Source organism: Giraffa tippelskirchi, chromosome 4 (assembly GCF_054371585.1).
Source record: "Giraffa tippelskirchi isolate mGirTip1 chromosome 4, T2T-mGirTip1v1.2.pri, whole genome shotgun sequence".
In the NCBI taxonomy this organism is placed as follows: domain Eukaryota; kingdom Metazoa; phylum Chordata; class Mammalia; order Artiodactyla; family Giraffidae; genus Giraffa; species Giraffa tippelskirchi.
Window position 1 is genome coordinate 174,267,954 of NC_137278.1, and position 24,336 is coordinate 174,292,289.

General features: G+C 38.2%; 1 protein-coding gene across 30 annotated transcripts in view; it reads left to right on the top strand.

Moving 5' to 3' along the window:
• AMN1 (antagonist of mitotic exit network 1 homolog) overlaps positions 1-24,336 on the top strand; it is an 81,441-nt gene that overhangs the window by 27,507 nt on the left and 29,598 nt on the right. For 14 of the 30 annotated variants that reach the window (XR_014082421.1, XR_014082422.1, XM_081591647.1 and 11 more), the window contains 5 exons: positions 8,331-8,463; positions 9,943-10,087; positions 12,488-12,705; positions 13,016-13,072; positions 24,169-24,280. Coding sequence is in view for 24 of the 30 variants with exons in the window: in XM_081591631.1 (XP_081447757.1) it covers positions 8,331-8,463; positions 9,943-10,087; positions 12,488-12,705; positions 13,016-13,072; positions 24,169-24,280 (665 nt within the window). In the remaining 6 variants the exon portion in view is untranslated. Of the gene's footprint in view, positions 1-16; positions 114-8,330; positions 8,464-9,942; positions 10,088-12,487; positions 12,706-13,015; positions 13,073-24,168; positions 24,281-24,336 lie in introns of all 30 variants that reach the window. The other 16 variants (XR_014082425.1, XR_014082423.1, XR_014082424.1 and 13 more) reach the window with 2 other exon arrangements.

The window sequence follows — 24,336 nt, forward strand, 5'->3', positions numbered from 1 at the left end:
TCCGATCTTTGTCTAGAAGGCGGCCAAGAAGATGTGAACTCTTTCAGTGGATGCTCGCATTTAGTGACCAAACTACCTCAATAAGATGTATGGACCAGGAGAAGGTGAAGCAGGTAGAGTTAGAAATCTCTCTAGTTGACTTTTTTAAAAACTCCATTTATCTCTTACTGAAACCAACAGCTCAAGGATGATAAGGAATATGAAGTGTCCATCAAATACCTTGACTATTGGTCCAGTATTGACTGGACCTTTGCATTAGAAGATATCATACAGTCTGACTGAATATGGTCTAAAAGGCCAAAAACATAATACATTTTATGTTATAGTCATTGTGGCTGGAGTTGGTTTATCAGATTGGAACAGTGACACCATAAACTGAAAAGATAATGACAAGAGGGATCAGTGGAGATGCCAAGACAAGTGGTCAAAGGCTCAATATAGTCAGCTTGTCAGGAGTGAGAGGGCCTATTTCACTTGGAGACAAACAGGTTAACTTTGGAAAGAAGGTACAAGACTGGCATGTAATGGTAGTTTTAACATCAGGCACATGTAATCCTTACTTTCCTAAGCCATGATGGTGGACGTGTCACCATGTTCAGTATAATGATGAATTTCCAGTAGAAATGACAGGGATCTGGGTAGGGCATACTTAATTAACAGTGTCATCCCAGCCCATTCCATTGGAGAATGAGCCATTGCGATATATATATCAGCTATAATTTGTTTCTATAGTTCACAGTCCTAAAGAGGAATATCTTTAATTTGCCCATCTGTAGTCTTCCAAATTGCAGACCAAGTGACTAGGCAGTTGGCAATAGTCCAAAAGTCAGTAAAAACATATGGCTTAATCTTAGTAGTATTACATTGTCTAAGGTAGGTATTGGCAAACTGCTTATAAGTTCTAGACAGTAAATATTTTCAGTCTTTCAAGAAATACAGTCTCAGCTCTGTCATTATAGTGTGTAAGCAGCCATAGACAACACATAAATGAACAGACATGGCTGTGTTCTAAGAAAACTTCATTTATAAAAGCAAATAACAGGTCAGATTTGGCCCATAGGTCATAATTTTCTGACCCCTGGACCTAAGGGAGGCCCAGGACAATGGTAACAGCTTTTATTTACCAGAAACTACCTTTAAGAGGACTCAGATGTTGGACTTAGCAAAGATTTAAAAAAACTACTATAAATATGTTCAAAGAACTAAATTATGCCATACTTAGAGAAGTAAGGGTAAAAATAGTTTGGCAGTTCCTCAAAAAGTTAAACATAGAATTACCATTTTTACCCAGAAATTCACTCTTAGGTATATCAGTTCAGTCGCTTAGTCGTGTCCGACTCTTTGCAACCCCATGAATCGCAGCACGCCAGGCCTCCCTGTCTATCAACAACTCTTGGAGTTTACCCAAACCCATGTCCATCAAGTCAGTGATGCCATCCAGCCATCTCACCCTCTGTCGTCCCCTTTTCCTCCTGCCCCCAATCCTGCCCAGCATCAGGGTCTTTTCCAATGAGTCAACTCTTCGCATGAGGTGGCCAAAGTATTGGAGTTTCAGCTTCAACATCAGTCCTTCCAATGAACACCCAGGACTGATCTCCTTTAGGATGGACTGGTTGGATCTCCTTGCAGTCCAAGGGACACTCAAGAGTCTTCTCCAACACCACAGTTCAAAAGCATCAATTCTTCGGCACTCAGCTTTCTTCACTGTCCAACTCTCACATCCATACATGACCACTTAGGTATATACCCAACATAATTGAAATTGAGTACTCAAATATTTCTACACAAATATTCATAGCAACACTGATCACAGCAATCCAAATGTGGAAACAACCAATATGTCCATCACCAATGAATCAATACACAAAATGTGGTATATCCATACAATGAAATATCATTCAACCATTAAAAGGAATGAAGTACTGATATATGCTACAACATGGATGAACCTGAGAAACATTATGCTAAATGGAAGAAACTAGACATAAAAGTTCACATTTATATGAATAAATTTATATGAAATATCTAAAACAGGAAATTCCATAGCAGAAGAAGCATATTGGTGGTTTCCAGGTACTAGGGAAAGAGCGGAATGGAAACTGACTCCTTAGTAAATGTAAATTTTCTTTTGGGCTAATGAAACCATTTTATAAGTGGATAGAAGGGGTGGTTACACAATATGAATATACAAAATGCCAAGGAATTTTACACTTTAAAAGGTTAATTTCATATTATGTGAGTTTCACCTCAATTTCAAAAAAAAAGGAAAACAAAAGAAGTGAAGATGTGATGACAATGTCTCATGAAATAGATGAAATCGTCATCATCATTCAGTTGATCAGTGGTGTCTGACTCTTTGAGACCCCATGGACTGCAGCATGCCACACTTCCCTGTCCTTCACCATTTCCTGGAGTTTGCTCAAATGCATGTCCATTGAGTCAGTGATGCCATCCAACCATCACTGTTGTCCCCTTCTCCTCCTGTCTTCAATCTTTCCCAGCATCAGGGGCTTTTCCAATGAATCGGCTCTTTGCATCAGGTGGCCAGAGTATGGGAGCTTCAGCTTCAGAATCAGTCCTTTCAATGTACATTCAGGGTTGATTTCCTTTAGGATGGACTAGTTTGATCCCCTTGCAGTTCAAGGGACTCTCAAGAGTCTTCTCTAGCCCCACAGTTCAAAGGCATCATTTATTTGACGCTCAGCCTTTTTTATTGTCCAGCTCTCACATCCATACATAACTACTGGAAAAACCATAACTTTGACTATACAGACCTTTGTTGGCAAAGTAATGTCTCTGCTTTTTAATATGCTGTCTGGATCTGTCATTGGTTTTCTTCCAAGGAGCAGGCATCTTTTAATTTCATGGCTGCAGTCACCATCCACAGTGATTTTGGAGCCCAAGAAAATAAAGTCTGTCACTGTTTCAATTGTTTCCCCATCCATTGCCATGAAGTGATAGGATGGATGCCATGATCTTTGTATTTTGAATGCTAAGTTTTAAGCCAGCTTTTTCACTCTCTTCTTTCACCTTCACAATAAATTGTGGAAAATTCTGAAAGAGATGAGAACACCAGACCACCTGACCTGCCTCTTGAGAAACCTGTATGCAGGTCAGGAAGCAACAGTTAGAACTGGACATGGAACAATAGACTGGTTCCAAATAGGAAAAGGAGTACGTCAAGGCTGTATATTGTCAACCTGCTTATTTAACTTATATGCAGAGTACATCATGAGAAATGCTGGGCTGGAAGAAACACAAGCTGGAATCAAGATTGCCAGGAGAAATATCAATAACGTCAGATATGCAGATGACACCACCCTTATGGCAGAAAGTGAAGAAGAACTAAAAAGCCTCTTGATGAAAGTGAAAGAGGAGAGTGAAAAAGTTGGCTTAAAGCTCAACATTCAGAAAACTAAGATCATGGCATCTGGTCCCATCACTTCATGGAAAATGGATAGGGAAACAGTGGAAACAGTGTCAGACTTTATTTTTCTGGGCTCCAAAATCACTGCAGATGGTGATTGCAGCCATGAAATTAAAAGACACTTACTCCTTGGAAGGAAAGTTATGACCAACCTAGATAGCATATCAAAAAGCAGAGATATTACTTTGCCAACAAAGGTCCGTCTAGTCAAGGCTATGGTTTTTCCAATAGTCATGTATGGATGTGAGAGTTGGACGGTGAAGAAAGCTGAGTGCTGAAGAATTGATGGTTTTGAACTGTGGTGTTGGAGAAGACTCTTGAGAGTCCCGTGGATTGCAAGAAGATCCAACCAGTCCATCCTAGGGGAGATCACTCCTGGGTGTTCACTGGAAGGACTGATGTTGAAGCTGAAACTCCAATACTTTGGCCACCTCATGCAAAGAGTTGACTCATTGGAAAAGACCCTGATGCTGGGCAGGATTGGGGGCAGGAGGAAAAGGGGACGACAGAGGATGAGATGGCTGGATGGCATCACCGACTCGATGGACATGAGTTTGGGTAGACTCTGGGAGTTGGTGATGGACAAGGAGGCCTGGCATGCTGCGGCATGGGGTTGCAAAAAGTCGGGCACTACTGAGCGACTGAACTGAACTGAAATGAATGCCTACATTATTATTTGGTCTCTTTTGACTGTTTTTCTTTGTTTTCCACATTTCTCACTTCTCTGATTAAACTTTCTCTTTGTCTAAAGTTTTCCACAGACAAAAGGCAGACAGAGGACATGGAATAGGGGTAAGGACCATAGGGTCCTGCTCCGTTTCAAAATCTTACAAATTGGATTACTGTCTTTACAAAGAAGCTCCAGAGAAATCCCTAGCCCCTTCTACCATAAGAGGACACAGAAAGAAGGTTCCAGCTGTGAATCAGGAAGAGAACCCTAACTCAACCATGCTGGCACTTTGATCTTAGACTTCTAGCATCCAGAACTGTGGAAATTCTTTTGTTTAACAAATCTATCCAATCTATGGCATTTTGTTATTGCAATTCAACCAGACAAAGACAATGTCCTTAAGTGGAGGAAAACTCAAACTTTCACTATGAGGTTTGCTTTCACAACACAAAGAACACAGGATTCTCACGCAAACCTACTTCTGCCAAAGAAGTGTTAACAGTCAAAATTTACAAAGTACCTAAAGAACAAAATAGCATGAAAGAGACTCAACAGAAAATAGGACAATTGACACTTTATTAACTACGGACAATAGAATAACTTGAAAGATATTTTAAAACAAATATATTGGAAATGTTCAAAAACAAAGGAACAGTTATCCTTAAGAGATGAATATAGATAAAATAACAGATAAATTAAGGAAAATTAAAAGCCCTAAGAAAGAAAAATGTAGTCATTGAAATAACCACCTAAATTCCCTTGTATGTTTCATAAGAGGTGATAGACTGGACTTTGACCACATCCAGTGTGTTGAAAATAAGACCTACTGGTTCCCTTCCCCCACTCCACACTTTTTCACAGTTAGCTGAATCTGGGGCCCAGCAGTTACTTTTGAGGTCGTTACTGCAGGTTGGCCTTATCCTGCTGCTTGGAGTACTACTGATAGTTGTTCACTCACTAAGTCACATATCCAACTCTTTGTGGCCCTGTGGACTGTAGCACACCAGCCTCCTCTATCCTCCACTGTCTCCGACAGTTTGCTCAATTTCGTGTCCATTGAGTCAGTGATGCTATCTAACTACCTCATCCTCTGCCACTCCTTTCTCCTTTGCTTTCAATATTTCCTTGGATCAGGGTCTTTTCCAATGAGTTGGCTATTGATAGTAGCTTTAATTAAGTGCTTTAAGAGACAAACTGAACAGATTAGGTTTTAGCCTCTGTTGGTCAAATTAAAGTAGCTGATAGAGTGGCGTACTTCCATGAATATTTGAATTCAGCCAAGAACTTATTGGGGTGGATTGTTGGAAGAGGCAACACCATGGACCTGCACATTCTTGCTGGGTATACCAAGAATGCAGGGCCTTGATTACCTAGGCCTTTTTTCAAGGTTGCATTTGTAGTAAACAGCCTTGAGAGATGAAGTATTTCCTCCTTCCAAAAAGAGCAGACTTGCTTCAGTTTGCTATAAAAATGGTGAACCCCCTCAAGCTCAGTGTTTCTGTCTTGTAATATAACCCACTACATGAGTAAACATCTATCTGGACCAACCTTCCTACATTATACTGTAGGACCTGGGGCATGGGGAACCAACACAAACATGAAGCTCCAGCTACTACGCTTTTTCTTTTTTTTAATTTATTTATTTTTGACTGAGCTGGGTCTTTGTTGCTGCCCATGGGCTTTCTCTAGTTGCAGCGACCAAGGTCTACTCTGCTCATTGCGGTGGCTTCTCTTGTTATGGAGCGCAGGCTCTAGGGTGCACAGGCTCGTGGTTGTGAAGTATGGGGTTAAGTTGCTCAGCCGCATGTGGGTTCTTAATTCCTGGACCAGGGTTCAAACCACAGGCCCCTACACTGGCAGGCAGATTTTTAACCACTGGACCACCAGGGAAGTTCCCTGGCTACTGCTCTTATCATGAGTAATAAAGTCATTTTTCACTGACCCAGCATTCTTCTGCCAGCATTCATAAAATGGTAATAAAGCTAACTCATAAACTACTAAGTAGAATCAACTCTTCAGGTTCTGCACGACTCTTGACAATTACAAAAATCAATTACTAGAGAGTTTTTAAGTCAAAAATGAAAGATAAGGGACTTCCCTTGTGGTCCAGTGGTTAAGACTCCATGTTCTCACTGCAAGCGGCATGGCTTCCATCCCTGGTCAGGGAACTAGGATACCACATGCTGTAACTAAGACCCAGCACAGCCAAATAAATAACTATTTTTAAAAATATACAAGTATTGCAAACTAAGAATTCTACAGATTTAGTAGAAAGAATAAGAACATAGAAGAATTAAATGATACTAATCAATGAATAATCACATACACAGTGGCTCATATGGTAAAGAACCTGTCTGCAATGCTGGAGGCCTGGGTTCGATCCATGGGTTGGGAAGATCCCTTGGAGAAGGAAATGTATTCTTGCCTGAAAAATCCCATGGACAGAAGAGCCTGGTAGCCTACAGTCCATGGGGTTGCAAAGTGTTGGACACGACAGAGATTAACACACATATAATATATCCGTGTGCACATACATATACATACACAGAGAGAGATATTTAGACACGTATATATAATACACAGAAAGAGAACATTACAACTCTCAGATAGAAAATATAGATTTTCTGAATATTTATAGAGCACATACAAAATCAGTCATGTATTTGACTACAAAAATAGCTCATAAATTTAAGTAAAAAACATAGCAAAATAGGTAAAGGATATGAATAGATTATTTTGAGGAATAGATAGCCAGCAACTTTATGAAAAGATGTTAAATTTACTAGCAATTAGAGAAATAAGAATTAAAGTAGTAATGAGATACTACTTTTCACTCACGATATCTGCCAACATTTAAGAGTAAGCAGATCTTAAAAATAGTGCTCAGTGAAAAACTAAACAAATCTATGACGAATACCACACACATAAATTAGAAATACATCCATAGAACAATCATGTTAAAAGGACACATACAACAAAAGGATCTACATTAGACATTAGAATGATTTCCTAGAGTGGGGGAATGAGATTGGGAAATGGACATAATGAAAATAAATGGAAAAATAAATAAATAAAATGAACAATAACATCTGCTGCTTAGCAATGTAGATGAAAAGGAACTCTCCAACACTGCTGATGGAAATATGAAGAAAATAATCTGACAACATATGTTAATATATCCTAGAAACAGTGGAATGCTCCTCAATAGGGGATGACTAAGTCATCCACACTGTGAAATACAATATTTAGCCACTAAAGGAGAATTAAAACTATACTTGATGCTTTAAAGAATTATTATTAAATGAAAGAGTTTGTAGAAAAGTGAGTATACACTGATGCCATTCTAAGAAACAGGGATCTCTCCCCACCCCTAACCTAACCTTTAAAATGTATGTGTGAGAACACAGATACATGTGTGAGTGAATGTGTGTGTGTGTGTACAAGCACAGAGGAAAAATAAGAATATACAAGGAATAGCATGAGAAACTAAACTAATGGAAGGGGAAAAGATAGGAGAAAGAAAGGCAAAGGCAACCAAAAGAAGGAAAGAAAAAGACTGCACTAAAAAAATTCAAGTGTGTATGTGTGAAAGTATTTGTAGGCAGAAACTAAGAAAGATTTGTATTTATTTAACATACAATTATCTCAGATAGTTGGAATTTCAGGCCACATATCAATATGAAGTATGTTGGTCGTATGGGTCTTGGTTGTTGCCTGCCTTGATAACTCTGTGATACATAATACTGGCACTAAGTTTATGATCTCTCTGATTTGTACTAGTTGTGAAATCTTTGTTGTTACAGTTCTTTCTTGGTTCTTATACCTGTACAATTTTTAAGAAAAATAGTGAAAGCAAGTTTGTTGGACTAACACATAAAATTTGTCAATTAGTAGGCCCTAGTTTAAAGTTTAGGAATATATGTGACTGAAAACTTGGTAGTAACTGTATATCTTAGGAATTGGAGAGACTGACTTAAGAAAAATTCTTTGTCATTTAGAATGCATTTTAGTAAGTGATGGATGCTGAGAAAAAGTTGTAGAGGAAAAGGGCAACTTGTTCATAACTGAGGCTTTTGAATCTTACCAAGCTTAAGTTGTAAATATTCATTTAAAATATACAACCATTTTTTCTTTCTTGTTTATGAAAGAACTAAGTGCTAACAAATGCATTAAACAAATATTAGGAGTCAGTACCTGTATAGTGTAATTTACTGTGTTGTATTTGTATTCCAGATGCCTTTGGTGCTTCATGAAGAATATTTCTAGATATATCACAGACATTAAGCCTTTGCCACCCAACATAAAAGATAGACTCATCAAAATTATGAGCGTGCAGGGGCAGATAACAGATTCAAACATAAGTGAGGTAAGAATATATACAAATATAAAGCAAGCTTATTATATTTTACTGTTCAGCTATGATTTCAGATTTTTGGAACAATGTTTTATATTAGGATGAGTAATTTTAGAATATACTAAAGTTCTGTTTTTCTCCAGATAACCATAATGTCCTTGTGTAAAAGCTTCTAAAAAAATCTCCCATTGACTTCCCTGGGGGTCCAGAGGTTAAGACTCAGCGCTTCCAATGCAGGGGGTACAGATTTCATTCCTGGTTGGGGAACTAAGATCGCATATGCTGAGCAGCCAAAAAACAAACAAAATAAAAATTAAAAATCTTCTCCCACTGTTCCTTCAGTTATTCCCCTTGTCTTCATGGTACCTCCATGAACTGCATATTTTCAAGAAATGTTGAACTTTTTGGTTAAGTATACCTTAGTAAATCTAGAAAAAATTAAAATGCAGAGTGAAAAAACAAATGGCAAAAATAAAGACCCACAAGAAGAAATATGAATGTTACATTGTGACTCTAAGACTCAAATCACACCTACGTGTAACAGTACAGTGTGCAGTACACTTGGATATTTTCTGTTTTATTCTAGTATGTCTTATTTCAATTAAAAAATGTTGATCATAGCCTACTAGATTGATTTTATCCATTCAGGGATAACAATCAGTTAAAAATCATTCTTCTAAACTCTTTTCATTCTTCTTCTGGCTACCTCACTCCATCTAACTTATATTACTCCCTTTCCCTATATAAATGTTAGTTGCTCAGTCATGTCTGACTCTTTGCACCCCACGAACTGTAGCCCACCAGACTTCTCTGTCCATGGGATTCTCCAGGCAAGATTACTGAGTGGGTTGCCATGCCCTTTTCCAGGGGATCTTCCATATCCAGATATTGAACCCAGGTCCCCCACATTATAGGCAGATTCTTTACCAACTGAGCTTCCCAGGAAGCCCTTTCCCTAATTAAGCTAAAATTAACAATTCTGTAAGAGAGAATGTATAGTAAAGCTTCTGGCCTGAATAAAAATACCAGCTTTGCCACTCTTTCTGACACTGAACCTCATTTCTCTTAACTGTAAAATGGGTTTGCAACTATCATCACTCACTGCCTACAGAGATTAAAGACTCGTATCTGCTGAGCAAAGAGGCACGTAGCTAGAATCTCTCATGATAGCCAGAAACTACTGGAAGAGGATACACACCCCACTACCTTGGTTCTGCTTCCTTATCTAATGGGTTCTTATTCTGTACCAGCTGTCTCAGTAGAGCTCTGTCCCAGTACAACTTTGGGAACACTATAAGCTGCACCCTCAGTTGGAAGTAGACTTGGTTTTTTCTGCTTTTTGTACCTGTCTCCACACAAATGCATTTCTGTATTCTTTGCTATAGTTTTCACCTGCCTCTTCTCTGTTATGACCATCAAAACACTGAATATGGAATAAATATTTATGTTTATAGGAAATTTTAATTTTTCAAAATAATGTATGTATTATAGATTTTACATCCTGAAGTCCAAACTCTAGATCTCCGAAGCTGTGATATTTCAGATACTGCTCTCCTGCACCTGTGTAACTGCAGAAAACTGAAGAAATTAAATTTAAATTCCTCAAAAGAAAACAGAATTTCCATAACTTCAAAAGGTATGTTTATTAACACTGAACTTATTGGTAGAGAACTATTCACCATAGTTTTGGAGCAGAGAAGCAGAAAATATGTTAAAAGATAGTATGAAGATGTCAGTCAGTTCAGTCGCTCAGTCGTGTCCAACTGTTTGCTACCCCATGGACTGCAGCATGCCCGCCAGGCTTCCCTGTCCATCACCAACTCCCGGAGCTTGCTCAAACTCATGTCCATTGAGTTGGTGATGCCATCCAACCATCTTATCCTCTGTCGTCCCCTTCTCTTCCCGCCTTCAATCTTTCCCAGCATCAGAGTCTTTTCCAGTGAGTCAGTTCTGAGAACCCCATGAACAGTATGAAGGTGTCAAAAAAATAGAAACTGTATTTATCAATAAAAATATTCAAAATAAACTAGAGAATCCTAATTAGAATTCTTGCTTACAATCAGTACTGAAAGTTAGGAAATACATTGTCAGTACTTAAATTTTAAACATATTTAAAATAAACATGGCTAGATAAATATTTTAAATATTTTGCCTAGTATAGTGAAGCAAGAAATGACCAGTTCATAACTTTGTTAAGACTTTTTTGTTGTAATATTACAACAGAAAGTTAAATCGTTAGCATATATTTACTAGATTCTCTCCTATCATCCTGTATAACACATAGCTTTGTAGCCAGAACTGCCCCATTTTGAACTGCACAAAACTTGAAATGTGTATTTTCAAGTTGCCTCATTTTGAGCTGCACAAAACTTGAAACATGTATTTTCCACTCCTGCTGACCTAAGCATGCCTCAAAACTATTTTAGACAATGACTAATTGACTGAAAAAGAACTAATCTTGCTTGCTTAATTCCAGATACCAACCTCAAGGACATAGGCAGGGAAGCTGAAACAATTTAGACTATAAGCCAGTCACATAGCAAAAGCACCAAACACCCAGTTCTCGGAAAGATATAAAGATCTAACACACACTCCTAAGTTGTTTTCACAGGAAGCAGACCAGATGAAAACTGCTGACTGCAAGCATGTAGACCCCAGACCAGTTGAAACCAGAAGACTGGTGATGTTTGAAACTTTACCTTGATGCCAGCCAATCTGAGAATTGTGTATGAACTGCTTGTGTACCTTGCGGCCCCCTCCCTCACACAGGCATCTCCCAACTGGCAACTTGGAGATGCTCTTAAGGACGTCAGTCTACCATCTTCCCAGTTTGCCGGCTTCCTGACTAAAGCAACTTTAAGTTCTCCAGCTACGCTTGTCTCTTGAGTATTGACCTTCTGAGTGGCAGGAAGCTGAAATTGGGTTTGGTACCGACCTTGTCCAGTTACAGTGTTTTATAACCAGGCAGACTGCATGTATCAGTGTGACTGTTACATGAATTAATGGATTTTTACCATTTTTTAAAAATATAAAATTTTTACTCTTTTCAATATAAGAAAGAGGGAGTTATTTGGCTACCTAGGTTTCTGGAAAATTTTGTAGGTAGTTGGCTCTATTTTACAATTAGCTTGGTTAGCAAGTTAGGATATTCATAATATTGCAAGGAAGCATAAATTTTAAAATGTTTACACAAATACTGACTCTCTAAAAAGAACTTTCATGCTGAACACTAATGAATAAAGTAAGAGTTCTTTCTTAAGACATAGTAAACAATAAAAAGGACCTACACATGAATTTACCATCTTCCATTTTGTGTATTTTGCCCATAAAGGTGTCTTTTAACAGTGCTATAATGTTTGTCCATGACTGAAGGGCCCAGCATTCCTTCAGTACTTTTGTTATTTATATGGCACATCATCACGTACCTGTCACCAAAATGCTTTTACATCAGTTTACTTGGATTTAAGGGCCTCTCTTTTCTTGACCCTCGGTAAAATCTAAGGTTCGTCCAGGCTAACAGAGAAGGAGCATGGTGGTAGGAAAGGGTGGAATCAAAGAGGGAGGAGAAAACACAGAAACGTGGGTATGATTTCTAAGGATAAGCACGAAAGCTATTACTTAAGACATTTGCAACATTTAACTTTTGATTTCTTTTCAGAGTCTACAAGAAAATTAACTTTATTACTTTAAAACTTTTAACAAAAAGGAGAATCATCTACTATTTAATTACCTAATTTGGTTCTGAATGATTTTTGGTCATTTCCTAAAAGCAAATCTAATCATACAAATGGCATGTCATTAATTGCAGATATTCTGAAGAATATACTACAGATTGTATAGAGAATTCTTGAAACATTCTAAAAGAGTTTTAAATAATGACAGCATCACTGAAAAAATAGTATATTCCCCACATGAACTACTTTGGAAAAGGCTAATTGGATATATCAGCACTGGTGATTACTAAAATAAAAATCAGTCACATGTCTCATATATAAACATCTATAATTCATTGACACAGAATTATATTTTCCCTCAGGAATAAAAGCTGTGGCTTCATCTTGTTCTTACCTGCATGAAGCTTCTTTGAAAAGATGCTGCAATCTCACTGATGAAGGAGTCCTTGCTCTTGCACTCAATTGCCGGCTGTTAAAGATCATTGATTTAGGAGGCTGCTTAGGTATTACTGATGTGTCCTTGCAGGCATTAGGAGAAAACTGCGCATTTTTGCAGTGTGTTGATTTTTCAGCTACTCAGGTAAATGAAATAAAACTTGAAATGTAGAGACTATATGTATTTATTTGCCCAGTATATTTCCATAATTCATCAGAACACAATTTTTTTGTTGTTGCTGAAATTATTGACTTCATATTTTGATACTTAAATAATTGCAATATAATTTGGCACCCTCCCCTCAATTGTTTTAAGTAAGGATGGAAGGTATGTGTGGCTAAAACACATGTTTGCTAAATGGGAGGAAATAAAACAATATCTAAATAATAATTTTTAGAAAAATATGCTTCCATCATCTCCATTTATGTGCTGTGTTCTTTTTCCCTGTGCTTAGGTATCTGACCATGGTGTGGTTGCGCTTGTTAGTGGACCTTGTGCCAAGAAATTAGAGGTAATTTTAAAATATCTATAGAGATGATAACTGAATTTATATTATCCTCAGAAATTCTTTATTAAACCTAGAAGACAACCAGTGCCTTATTCTCAATTAGGTATTTCCAAGGACTTTTTCCCCCTCCACCTCTTTATTCCAGAGTGAAAAAAAACTGGTAAAGTTAGGAGATAAAGTATGCTTTATAAAAAACCCATTTTACTTCCAATAAATATTCTTATTTTCCAGAGGTTTTAACTTCTAATACATTTAAGGATAGTCTTATTATGGATAAAGATAATGAAAATTTATCAATGTATAATTTAGGATTTTCATGTCTGACTGATATTTTTGCCAGGACTACTTAATGCTCTTGCCAGTGTATTTTTCTTGACATCATATTTATTCTCTCTTGATCATCTTTTTCTGAATCTATGAAGGCATCCAGAATATACCACTGTGGCATAAAGATTATTTTGAGCTGAAGATGTCTAAGAAACAACAGAGGCTAAAAAAAAAGATTTCGTCTGAACCGCCTCCCACCCCCACTGTCTGCCTAAAAGCAGACACTTCCAAAAGAATTCAAATGCCTCAAATCATTTTTAAGGAAGATTTCCAGATGAGAAATTGCATTAAACAGACATTGTCACAAGATTATCATAACTCCCATCTATTTTCCTAAAGGTCCATTTTGTCTTCACTAAAAGTCATTTGTATGACTGTTAAGTATCCTTTCTCCCTCTCCTCTTCCCCTATTAAGATGGTATATAAACTAAATTCTAGCCATTTCTTTGAACCACGACCTTTGTGAGCTTGTGAATAGATTTTGCCTTTCCTCTTGTTAATCTTATTGTCAGTTTAATTTAAAGGCTTCCAAAGACAAATATAAGCGGATAGAGAAAAGGTTTTTCCTCCCCCAGAAGCCACATTGTGCAGCTGTTTAAAAAGATCTTAGTGTTCCTCCTTTGTATTCAGTGACAGATGTGGCACCTGTAACCTGTTTCTAAATATTAAGAAGTCTTTTGTCCCAAGATTTTGATTTTTTTCCTTTCCCAGTTTACAGTGTTTTAGTTTGTTTTTACTCTTAATTAAAACAACAACAAAAAGTCACATCAAATCCTTTTTGGAAGTAAGCAGCCTATAAATGAATTATACATGTTAGTAACCACTATTAGAATGGTAGTGCCATGTTTTTGCCAAAATATTTCTGCTTCATTTATTGCCCAAAGAATTTTTTTTGTGATGTTTATATATCTGCATCCTGCTTATATGTATATATATATATGTGTGTGTGTTTGTATATATAAAATAGCATATATATTTTTATGAATCTTTTCATTAAGAAATTTATTTATTTTTTTTTAAATGAAGTTCCAAATTCCAAATTGCATTCTAACTGTAGGGGCAATAAATTGCCATAACTTTTACTGTTTTAAATACAAACATTTGTTGAGCACTTAATATGCTGTCCTCCATACTACTGCCTTATGTTCACTAGGTTATTTTGTTTTTACAGCATTATCCTATAATCATCATCAATTTTATCAAAGCTCTCAAACAGTTAACCTAGTTTATCACTTCCTAATAAAACCACCAGGAAATTAGTTGTTGTGCAGTGGAAGGGAATATACCTACATATTTACTTCAGCTTTATAAAATAAAGACCACCTAGGCAGACTGAGGAAAAAATCCAATAACCAGTGCATTGGTCATTGTAACGTTATTGAATTTTTCATCTTTTCAGTTTCCCAAAGCTTATTTCTGTAAGTATCAAAATATTTTAATGAAAATGTTTCTAAAATTTGTTAGAACTTAATTCCTTCCTTAAACAAAGGAACATATTTTAACATTTGACTCATTGCATCTTTGTGACCACAATTTCTGACAAATTGAAATGCAAACATCTTCATTTTTTTTAACTGATTCTTCTCTTTTGGGTAATATACATACCTACAGTTTTCAGATACCCCATATCTAACCTGTTGCTTTTAATTTGTTCAGTTCCCAGAAGTTAGGGGCTTCCCTCATAGCTCAGTTGGTGAAGAATCCACCTGCAATGCAGGAGACCCCGGTTTAATTCCTGGATAGGGAAGATCTGCTAGAGAAGCGATAGACTACCCACTCCAGTATTCTTGGGCTTCTCTTGTGGCTCAACTCAGAGAAGGCAATGGCACCCCACTCCAGTACTCTTGCCTGGAAAATCCCATGGATGGAAGAGCCTGGTAGGCTGCAGTCCATGGGGTCGTGAAGAATCAGACACGACTGAGCGACTTCACTTTCACTTTTCACTTTCCTGCATTGGAGAAGGAAATGGCAACCCACTCCAGTGTTCTTGCCTGGAGAATCCCAGGGATGGGAGAGCCTGGTGGGCTGCCCTCTATGGGGTCGCACAGAGTCAGACACGACTGAAGTGACTTAGCAGCATCTTGTGGCTCAGATGGTTAAGAATCCACCTGCAATGTGGGAGACCTGGGTTCAATCCCCGGGTTAGGAAGATCCCCTGGAGAAGGGAAAGGTTACCCACTCCAGCATTCTGGCCTGGAGAATTCCATGGACTGCATAGTCCATGGGGTTGCAAAGAGTTGAATATGACTGAATGACTTTCACTTTCACTTTCTGGAAAGTTAAATATCAAGGTTGCTAAATAGTTTACAATTTGAAAATAAGTTTGATTGAAAGTCTAAGAACCTCTCCTAAAGATTGCCATTTAGTAAAAACATATGTTACAGCATTTATGGGCTTCCCTGATGGCTCAGACGGTAAAGAATCTGCCTGCAATGTGGGAGACCTGGGTTTGATCCCTGGTTTGGGAAGATCCCCTGGCAAAGGAAACAGCTACCCACTCCAGTATTCTTGCCTGGAGAATTCCATGGACAGAGGAGCCTGGCAGTCTACAGCCCATGGGGTCACAAAGAGTTGGACGTGACTGAGCGCCTTTCACACACACACAGCATTAACTGAATGTCAGTATTGACTCTGAAATCTCTATTGGTCAGAGTTCTCAGTGAGAGTGGATCATTTTGTTCATCACTCGGTCATCATTCTATACGTAGGTTTTACTAGTTCCAGTCACACAGTAGTACCTCAATAAATGTCATATTTTTAACTTTATATCACAGTCATTTTATAGTTTTCTACAATCTTCATGGTTAAAATTTAATTTGCTGTGAAAGAATTATTCATTTATTAAACAAATATTGAGTATCTGCTAAGTTCTAGGCACTGTCATATCAGAGAACAAAATCTGTCCATGTTATGTATCACTTTTCCTTAATTGTTTTTCTGATGTTGGTACTTCAGCTTATTTACAGCTTTTATCTATTGGAAATAATCATGTTGGGACATATCACTTTTTTCTTCCTTTTCTGTAATTAAATCCCTAAAACAACACAAGTGTTCTTCCTTCTCCATAATTAAGTCCCTAAAACAACACAAGTGGATCAATTCTACGTCGTGGTCTATTGTTGTTCTTCAGTCTCTTAAGTCACGTCCCACTCTTTGTGACCCCATACCATAGCACAGCAGGCTCCTCTGACCTCCACCATCCCCTACAGTTTGTTCAGATTCATGTCCATTGGGTTGGTGATGCTATCTAACCATCTTGTCCTCTGCTAGCCCCTTCTTTTGCTGTTGCGGTCCTTTAATGGACTGGAACCTGGTGGTCCGGAGTTGACGATAAGAAAGTAAAAGAGAGAAAGAGGCTAAAATTCCCTGGTTTACGCAGAGAGTCAATAAAACCCTTGAACAGGGCTTGCACTGCTCACAAAGGCACAGGGTGTCCTCTCGAGGAGGTCTTGAAAGCCCGGGCAAGAAAGTGAGCTCAGTGGGTTTCCACGCTCCAGAGAATTAGCCGGAGAAAAAGAGATAGAGATAGAAAGAGAGAAAGAAAGACACAGGGACCCAAGCTCTGATGGAACAAGGGTGCTTTATTCAACAATGTGTGAGTATATATACTGTTTTACAAGGTAGCTTTTTCCACAAAGATCAAAAGACCAGTCTTACAAATTACCAAGGAAACAAGGAGTAATAGGGGTCATAAAGCTAGAAGACAATCCATATCAAAAGGAAGAGGGTCGTAAATAATCACTTACACCATATGGAAAAGCAAATGGAGGAAATGCATGCATTCCTCACTCCTGGGAGCCACGTGCCAGGAGCTGATAAGGAACAGAGGATTTATGAGAGACAGAAAACAGCGCACAGGAATCCTCCTGTTAAACATTCTCTGACATTTTGCCTTCAGTCTTTCCCAGCACCAGAGTCTTTTCCAGTGAGTCAACTCTTCATATCAGGTGGCCAAAGTATTGGAGCTTCAGCTTCAGCATTTGTCCTTCCAAAGAATATTCAGGGTTGATTTCCTTTAGGAACGACTGGTTTGATCTTGCAGTTCAAGGGACTCTCAAGAGTCTTCTCCAACACCACAATTTGAAAGCATCAATTCATTGGAACTCAGCCTTTCTTGTGAGGACAGAGAAACATGGTGTGTTACAGATTGGGATCGCAAAGTGTTGGACACGACTTAGCAACTGAACAACAATAACATACACTGAGAACAACAGATGGAAGGAACAGTGTTCAACTCAGGTTTCATTTAAAATATATTAAGGCATTTAAAAAAAGAAAATATTCAATTTTGGCAAATACAGGTCCTAGCAAAAATTTCAAATTCACAATATAAACTTCATGGGAAACAATTTAGCAATGTGAATATAGGACCTTTTAAAAAACTCTCACATCTATACATGACTACTGGAAAAACTATAGCTTTGACTATAAGAACCTTTGTTAGCAAAGTGAAATCTCTGCTTTTTAATACACTGTCTAGGTTTATCATCACTTTCCTTCCAAACAGCAAGCATCTTTTCATTACATGGCTGCAGTCACCATTCACAGTGATTTTGGAGCCCAGGAAAATAAAACCTGTCACTTCTTCCACTTTTTGCCTTCTGTCACTGCTTCCACTTTTTGCCATTAAGTGATGGCACCAGATGCCATGATCTTTTTTTTTTTTTTGAATGTTGAGTTTCAAGGCAGCTTTTTCACTCTCCTCTTTCACTTTCATAAAGAGGCTCTTCAGTTCTTCTTCACTTTCTGCCGTTAGAGTGGTATCATCTACATGTCTGTGGTTGTTGATTCTTCTCCCAGCAGTCTTGTATTCCAGCTTGTGCTTCATCCAGCCTGGCACTTTGCATGATGTACTCTGCATATAAGTGAAATAAGCAAGGTGACAATATACAGCCTTGTTGTACTAATTTTGAACCAGTCCATTACTCCATGTCCATTTCTAATTGTTGTTTCTGACCTGCTTATAGGTTTCTCAAGGTGGTCTGCTACTCTCATCTCTTTAATAATTTTCCACAGTTTGTTGTGATCCACACAGTCAAAGGCTTTAGCAGGGTTGATGAGGCAGAAGTAGATGTTTTTTTGGAACTCCCTTGCTTTCTCCATGATCCAATGAATGTTGCCAATTTGATCTCTGGTTCCTCTGCCTTTTCTAAACCCAGCCTGTACATCTGAAGGTTCTTTGTTCACTTACTGTTGAAGCCTAGCTTGAAGAATTTTGAACATTACCTTGATAGTATGTGAAATGAGTGCAATTGTGTGGTAGTTGGAATATTCTTTAGCATTGCCCTTCTTTGGGATTGAAATGAAAACAACTTTTCCAGGCCTGTGGCCACTGCTGAGTTTTCCAAATTTGCTGGCATATTGAGTGCAGCACTTTCACAGCATCATCTTTTAGATTTGAAATAGCTCAGCTAGAATTCCATCACTTCAATTTGCTTTGTTCATAATATGCTTCCTAGTGCCCACTTGACTTCTCACTCCAGGATGTCCAACACTAGGTGAGTGACCACACCATCATTGTTATCTGGGTCATTAAGGCCTTTCTTGTATAGTTCGGTGTATTTTTGCACCTCTTCTTAATATTTTCTGCTTCTTTTAGGTCCTTACCATTTCTGTCCTTTATCATGCCCATCCTTGCATGAAATGTTCCCTTGATATCTCCCGTTTTCCTGAGGAGGTCTCTAGTCTTTCTCATTCTGTTGTTTTCCTCTGTTTCTTTGCATTGTTCATTTAAGAAAGCTTTCTTATCTCTCTTTGCTGTTCTCTGGAACTGTGCATCCAGGGCATGTACCTTTCCCTTTCTCCCTTGACTTTTGTTTCTCTTCTTCCCTCAGCTATTTGTAAAGCCTCCTCAAACAACCACTTTGCCTTCTTGCATTTCTTTTTCTTTGCGATGGTTTTGGTCGCTGCCTCCTGTACAATGTTATAAACCTCATTTAATAATAACCTCATATAAATGTCCATAGTTCTTGAGGCACTGTCTCTACCAGATCTAATCTCTTGAATCTATTCATCAGCTCCACTGTGTAACCATAAGGGATTTGATTTAGGTCATACCTGAATGGCCTAGTGGTTTTCCCTACTTTCTTCAATTTAAGCCTGAATTTTGCAATAAGGAGCTCATGATCTGAGCCACACTCAGCTCTGGCTCTAGGTATAGAGCTTCTCTATCCTCGGCTTCAAGAATATAATCAATCTGACTTTGGTATTGACCACCTGGTTATGTCCATGTGTAGAGTCATGTCTTGTGTTTTTGGAAAAGGGCGTTTGCTATGACCAGTGTGTTCTCTTGACAAAATTCTGCTAGCCTTTGCCCTGCTTTATTTGATACACCAAGGCCAAACTTGCCTGTTATTCCAGGTATCTCTTGACTTCCTACTTTTGTATTCCAATCCCCAAGGATGAAAGTTCAGTTCAGTCACTCAGTCGTGTCCGACTCTCTGCGACCCCATGAATTGCAGCACGCCAGGCCTCTCTGTCCATCACCAACTCCCGGAGTCTAGCCAAACCCATGTTCATCGAGTCGGTGATGCCATCCAACCATCTCATCCTCTGTCGTCCCCTTCTCCTCCCGCCCCCAATCCTACCCAGCATTAGGGTCTTTTCCAATGAGTCAACCCTTCGCATGAGGTGGCCAAAGTATTGGAGCTTCAGCTTCAACATCAGACCTTCCAATGAACACCCAGGATTGATCTCTTTTAGGATGGATTGACTGGATCTCCTTGCAGTCCAAGGATGAAAAGGACATCTTTTTTGGTGTTAGTTCTAGAAGGTATTGTAGGTCTTCATAGAACCGGTCAACTTCAGTTTCTTCAGCATCAGTGTTTGGGCATAGACTTGGATTACTCTGATGTTGAATGGTTTGCCTTAGAAATGAACCAATATCTTTCTGTCATTTTTGAGGATGCACCCAAGTACTGCATTGTGGACTCTTTTATTGACTGTGAGAGCTACTCCACTTCTTCTAAGGGAGTCTTGCCCACAGTAGTAGACATTATAGTCATCTGAATTAAATTTGCCCATTCCCATCCATTTTAGTTCACTGATTCCTAAGATGTCAGTGTTCACTCTTGCCATCTCCTTCTTGTCCACATCTAATTTACCTTGATTCATGGACCTTACATTCCGGGTTCTTATGCAACATTGTTTTTTACATTGTCAGACTTTACTTTCACCACCAGATGCATCCACAGGTGAGTGCTGTTCCCACTTTGGCCCAGCCGCTTCATTCTCCTGGAGCTGTTCGTAATTGCCCTCCACTCTTCCCCAGTAGCATATTGGACACCTTCCTATCGGGGGGGGGGGGGGCGCTCATCTTCTGGTGTCATATCTTTTTGCCTTTTCATACTGTCCATCGGGTTCTCCAGGCAAGAATATTGGAGTGGGTTGCCAACCCCTCCTCCTGTGGACCACGTTTTGTTAGAACTCTTCAGTATGACCCATCTGTTGGGTGGCCCTGCATGGCATGGCTTATAGATTCAATGAGTTATGCAAGCCCCTGCCCAACAACAAGGCTGTGATCCATGAAGGGGTTCATTGTCTGTCACCTTGCCAATTCATGTCATAGGATGCCTTTTCCATTGTAAAATATATGATGTTTTCACCTCAGTTTTCATGAATTTTCAATATATCCAAGTGTCCTTTAAGATATGATTAATTATAATAATATGTACACCAACATAATATCAACTTTTCAATAGAAAAGAAAAACTACTACCATAGGTATACATATCAATTATTAGTTGAATCTTACTTTCAGAATTGTTAAAAAATTTTTTGGTGTTAGCAAATATACATAAAATTTACTGTTTTAACCATTTTTAGGGTACAATTCAGTGGATTTAAGTACATTCACATCGTTGTGCAGCCATCACCATTAACTATCCCCAGAACTTTTTCATCATCCCAAATAGAAACTCTTTACCCTTTAAACAATAACTCCCCATAATCCTTTCCCCCAGCCTCTGACAACCTCTGTTCTATCTTCTGTCTTGATGAATTTATCATTATACTGCCGTTTTTAAAAACCATTCATCCACTGATATGGTTCCACCTTTTGCCTTCTGTGAATAGCTCTACTATGAACATAGGTGTATAGACATCTATTTACATCCCTGCATGCAGTTCTTTTGAGTATATCCCTAGAAGTGAAATAGCTAGATAATATTCTAATTCTATATATAATTGTTTGAGGAACTGCCATACTGTTTCCATAGCAACTGTACCCTTTTACATTCTCACTAGCAATGAGAAAGTGCTTCAAATTAGAACATTAAATAAAAGATAGATAATATTTCAAATATATGAAAATGTATAGAAATTTTTATAACAGACCTGTGAGCCAACCACTTGAATTTAAACATTGTCTGCATTTATTCCAGCCAATTATTTTTTAAAAAATTATTAAATTTGATATCTAAAGCTCCCTCCCTTCATTTATTCCCCTTCTTCCTTCAGAGGTAACCACGCTTCTGAAAATGCCTGTGTATCTTTCCTTCCATGTTTGAATATTTCATCTGTCGTTCTGTGTATATGTGTGTATATCTGTGACTGTTGTTTTTCGGTTGCTCAGTCATGTCTGACTCTGCAATCCCATGGACTGCAGCACTCCAGACGTCCCTGTCCTTCACCATCTCCCAGAGCTTGCTCAAACTCATGTCCATCGAGTCAGTGATGCCATCCACCCATCTCGTCCTCTGTCATCCCCTTCTCCTCCTGCCTTCAACCTTTCCCGGCATCAGGGTCTTATCTAACGAGTCAGCTCTTCGTATCTGGTGGCCAAAGTATTGGAGCTTTGGCTTCAACGTCAGTCCTTCTAATGAATATTCAGGACTGACTTCCTTTAGAATCAATTGGTTTGATCTCCTTGCAGTCCAAGGGACTCTGAAGAGTCTTCTCCAACACCACAGTTCAAAACCGTCAATTCTTTGGTGTTCAACCTTCTTTATGGTCCAACTCTCACATCCATACATGACTACTGGAAAAACCATAGCTTTGACTATACAGACCTTTGTTGGCAAAGTAATGTATCTGGTCTTTAATATGCTGTTTCAGTTTGTCATAGTTTTTCTTTCAGGGAGTAAGGGTCCTTTAATTTTGTGGCTGCAGTCACCATCTGCAGTGATTTTGGAGCCCAAGAAAATAAAGTCTCTCACTTTTTCCATTGTTTTCCCATCTACTTGCCATGAAGTGATGGGACCAGATGCCATGATCTTCATTTTTTGAATGTTGAATTTTAAGCCTGCTTTTTAACTCTCCTTTTTCACCTTCATCACGAGGCTTTTTGGTTCCTCTTTGCTTTCTGCCCTAAAGGTGGTGTCATCTGCATATCTGAGGTTATTGATATTTCCCCCAGCAATCTTGATTTGAGCTTATGCTTCATCATTTGTGATCAGTTCAGTCGCTCAGTCGTGTCCAACTCTTTGCGACTGCATGGACTGCAGCACGCCAGGCCTCCTTGTCCATCACCAACTCCTGGAGTTTACTCAGACTTATGTCCATTGGGTCAGTGATGCCATCCAACCATCTCATCCTTTGTCATCCCCTTCTCCTTCTGCCTTCAATCTTTCCCAGCATCAGGGTCTTTTCAAATGAGTCATGTGTTTTTAAATAGTGCATAATAGTTTCATATCATATGTGTTGTTTTACAATTTGATTTTTTATTCAAAATCATGTTTTAAAATTTTTTTCAAGCTTTATTGGAGTTTAATTTACATACAATAAAATTCACCTATTTTAAGTGTACAGTTTGCTGAATGTTGGTAATTGTTTTACAATCTTATAACCACTACCACAATTAAGGATAGAATATTTCCATCACCCCAAGAGGTTTTCTCCCATCTCTTTGCAGTCAATGCTCTGCTGTGGCCTTCCCCCAAGCAACCACTCATTTGTCAACAGTTTTGCTTTTTCTATAATATTTTCTATGAATGAAATCATGCAGTATATCATCTTTTGGTTTTTTACTGTTTTCTTTACTTCTTTCATTTGGCATGATATTTTTGAGATACATCTATGTTGTTAAACATGTTAATATTTCATCCCTTTTTTTTTTGGCTGAGTAGTATTCCATAGTCTGGGTATAACACAGCTTGCTCATATATTCAGCTTTTAGGTTGTTCCAATTTTAGACTATTATAAATACTGCTGTGGACATTTGCATACAAGTCTTTGTGTAGACATATGATTTCATTTTGGGGGTAAATAACTAGAATGGAACTGCTGTGTCATATAGTAAGTACATGTTTAGCTTTATAAAATGCCACAACACTGTTTTCTAAAGTGTCTGAACTAACATTATGTTTAAGATTTATGTCTATTAATACAAGTAAATGTTTTACTTTGTAACTGTTTTCTCTTATTACAATATATTAATGAACCACCATTTACTTACCCAATCTCCACTTATTTACTATTACAAGTAATATTTCAGTTGACATATTTATAAGTTGTTTCCTTCCACACATGTACAAGCATTTCTCTATATATAATGGACATCTTCAGTTGGAATTAATTACTGGGTTCTGGAGGATACTTATTGTCAGTTTTAATAGATACTGCCAAACTGCCTTATAAAGTGGTTGGGCATTTAACTTTTAAAGCTGCTATACCTTCCAAATTACTATAGACTTTCATTGGTCCTTCCTATAGAGTTTTTCCTGCAAGTAGGTATTGGGGGTTTTGTTATCAGAGTACAGTATTTCCCAAGCATTTCACACTGTTATTATTGTCCTGTTTTTTCTTTTGGTTATACTTTCTTTATTTTTAAACAGGAGATTCATATGGGGCATTGTGTGAACCTGACTGATGAGGCCGTTGAAGCTGTCCTTACTTGCTGTCCTCAGATATGCATATTACTCTTCCATGGATGCCCTCTAATAACAGGTTAGTATAAGGCTGTGTGTGTGCATGTGTGTGTGTTAGTTGAGCAATGACTCTTT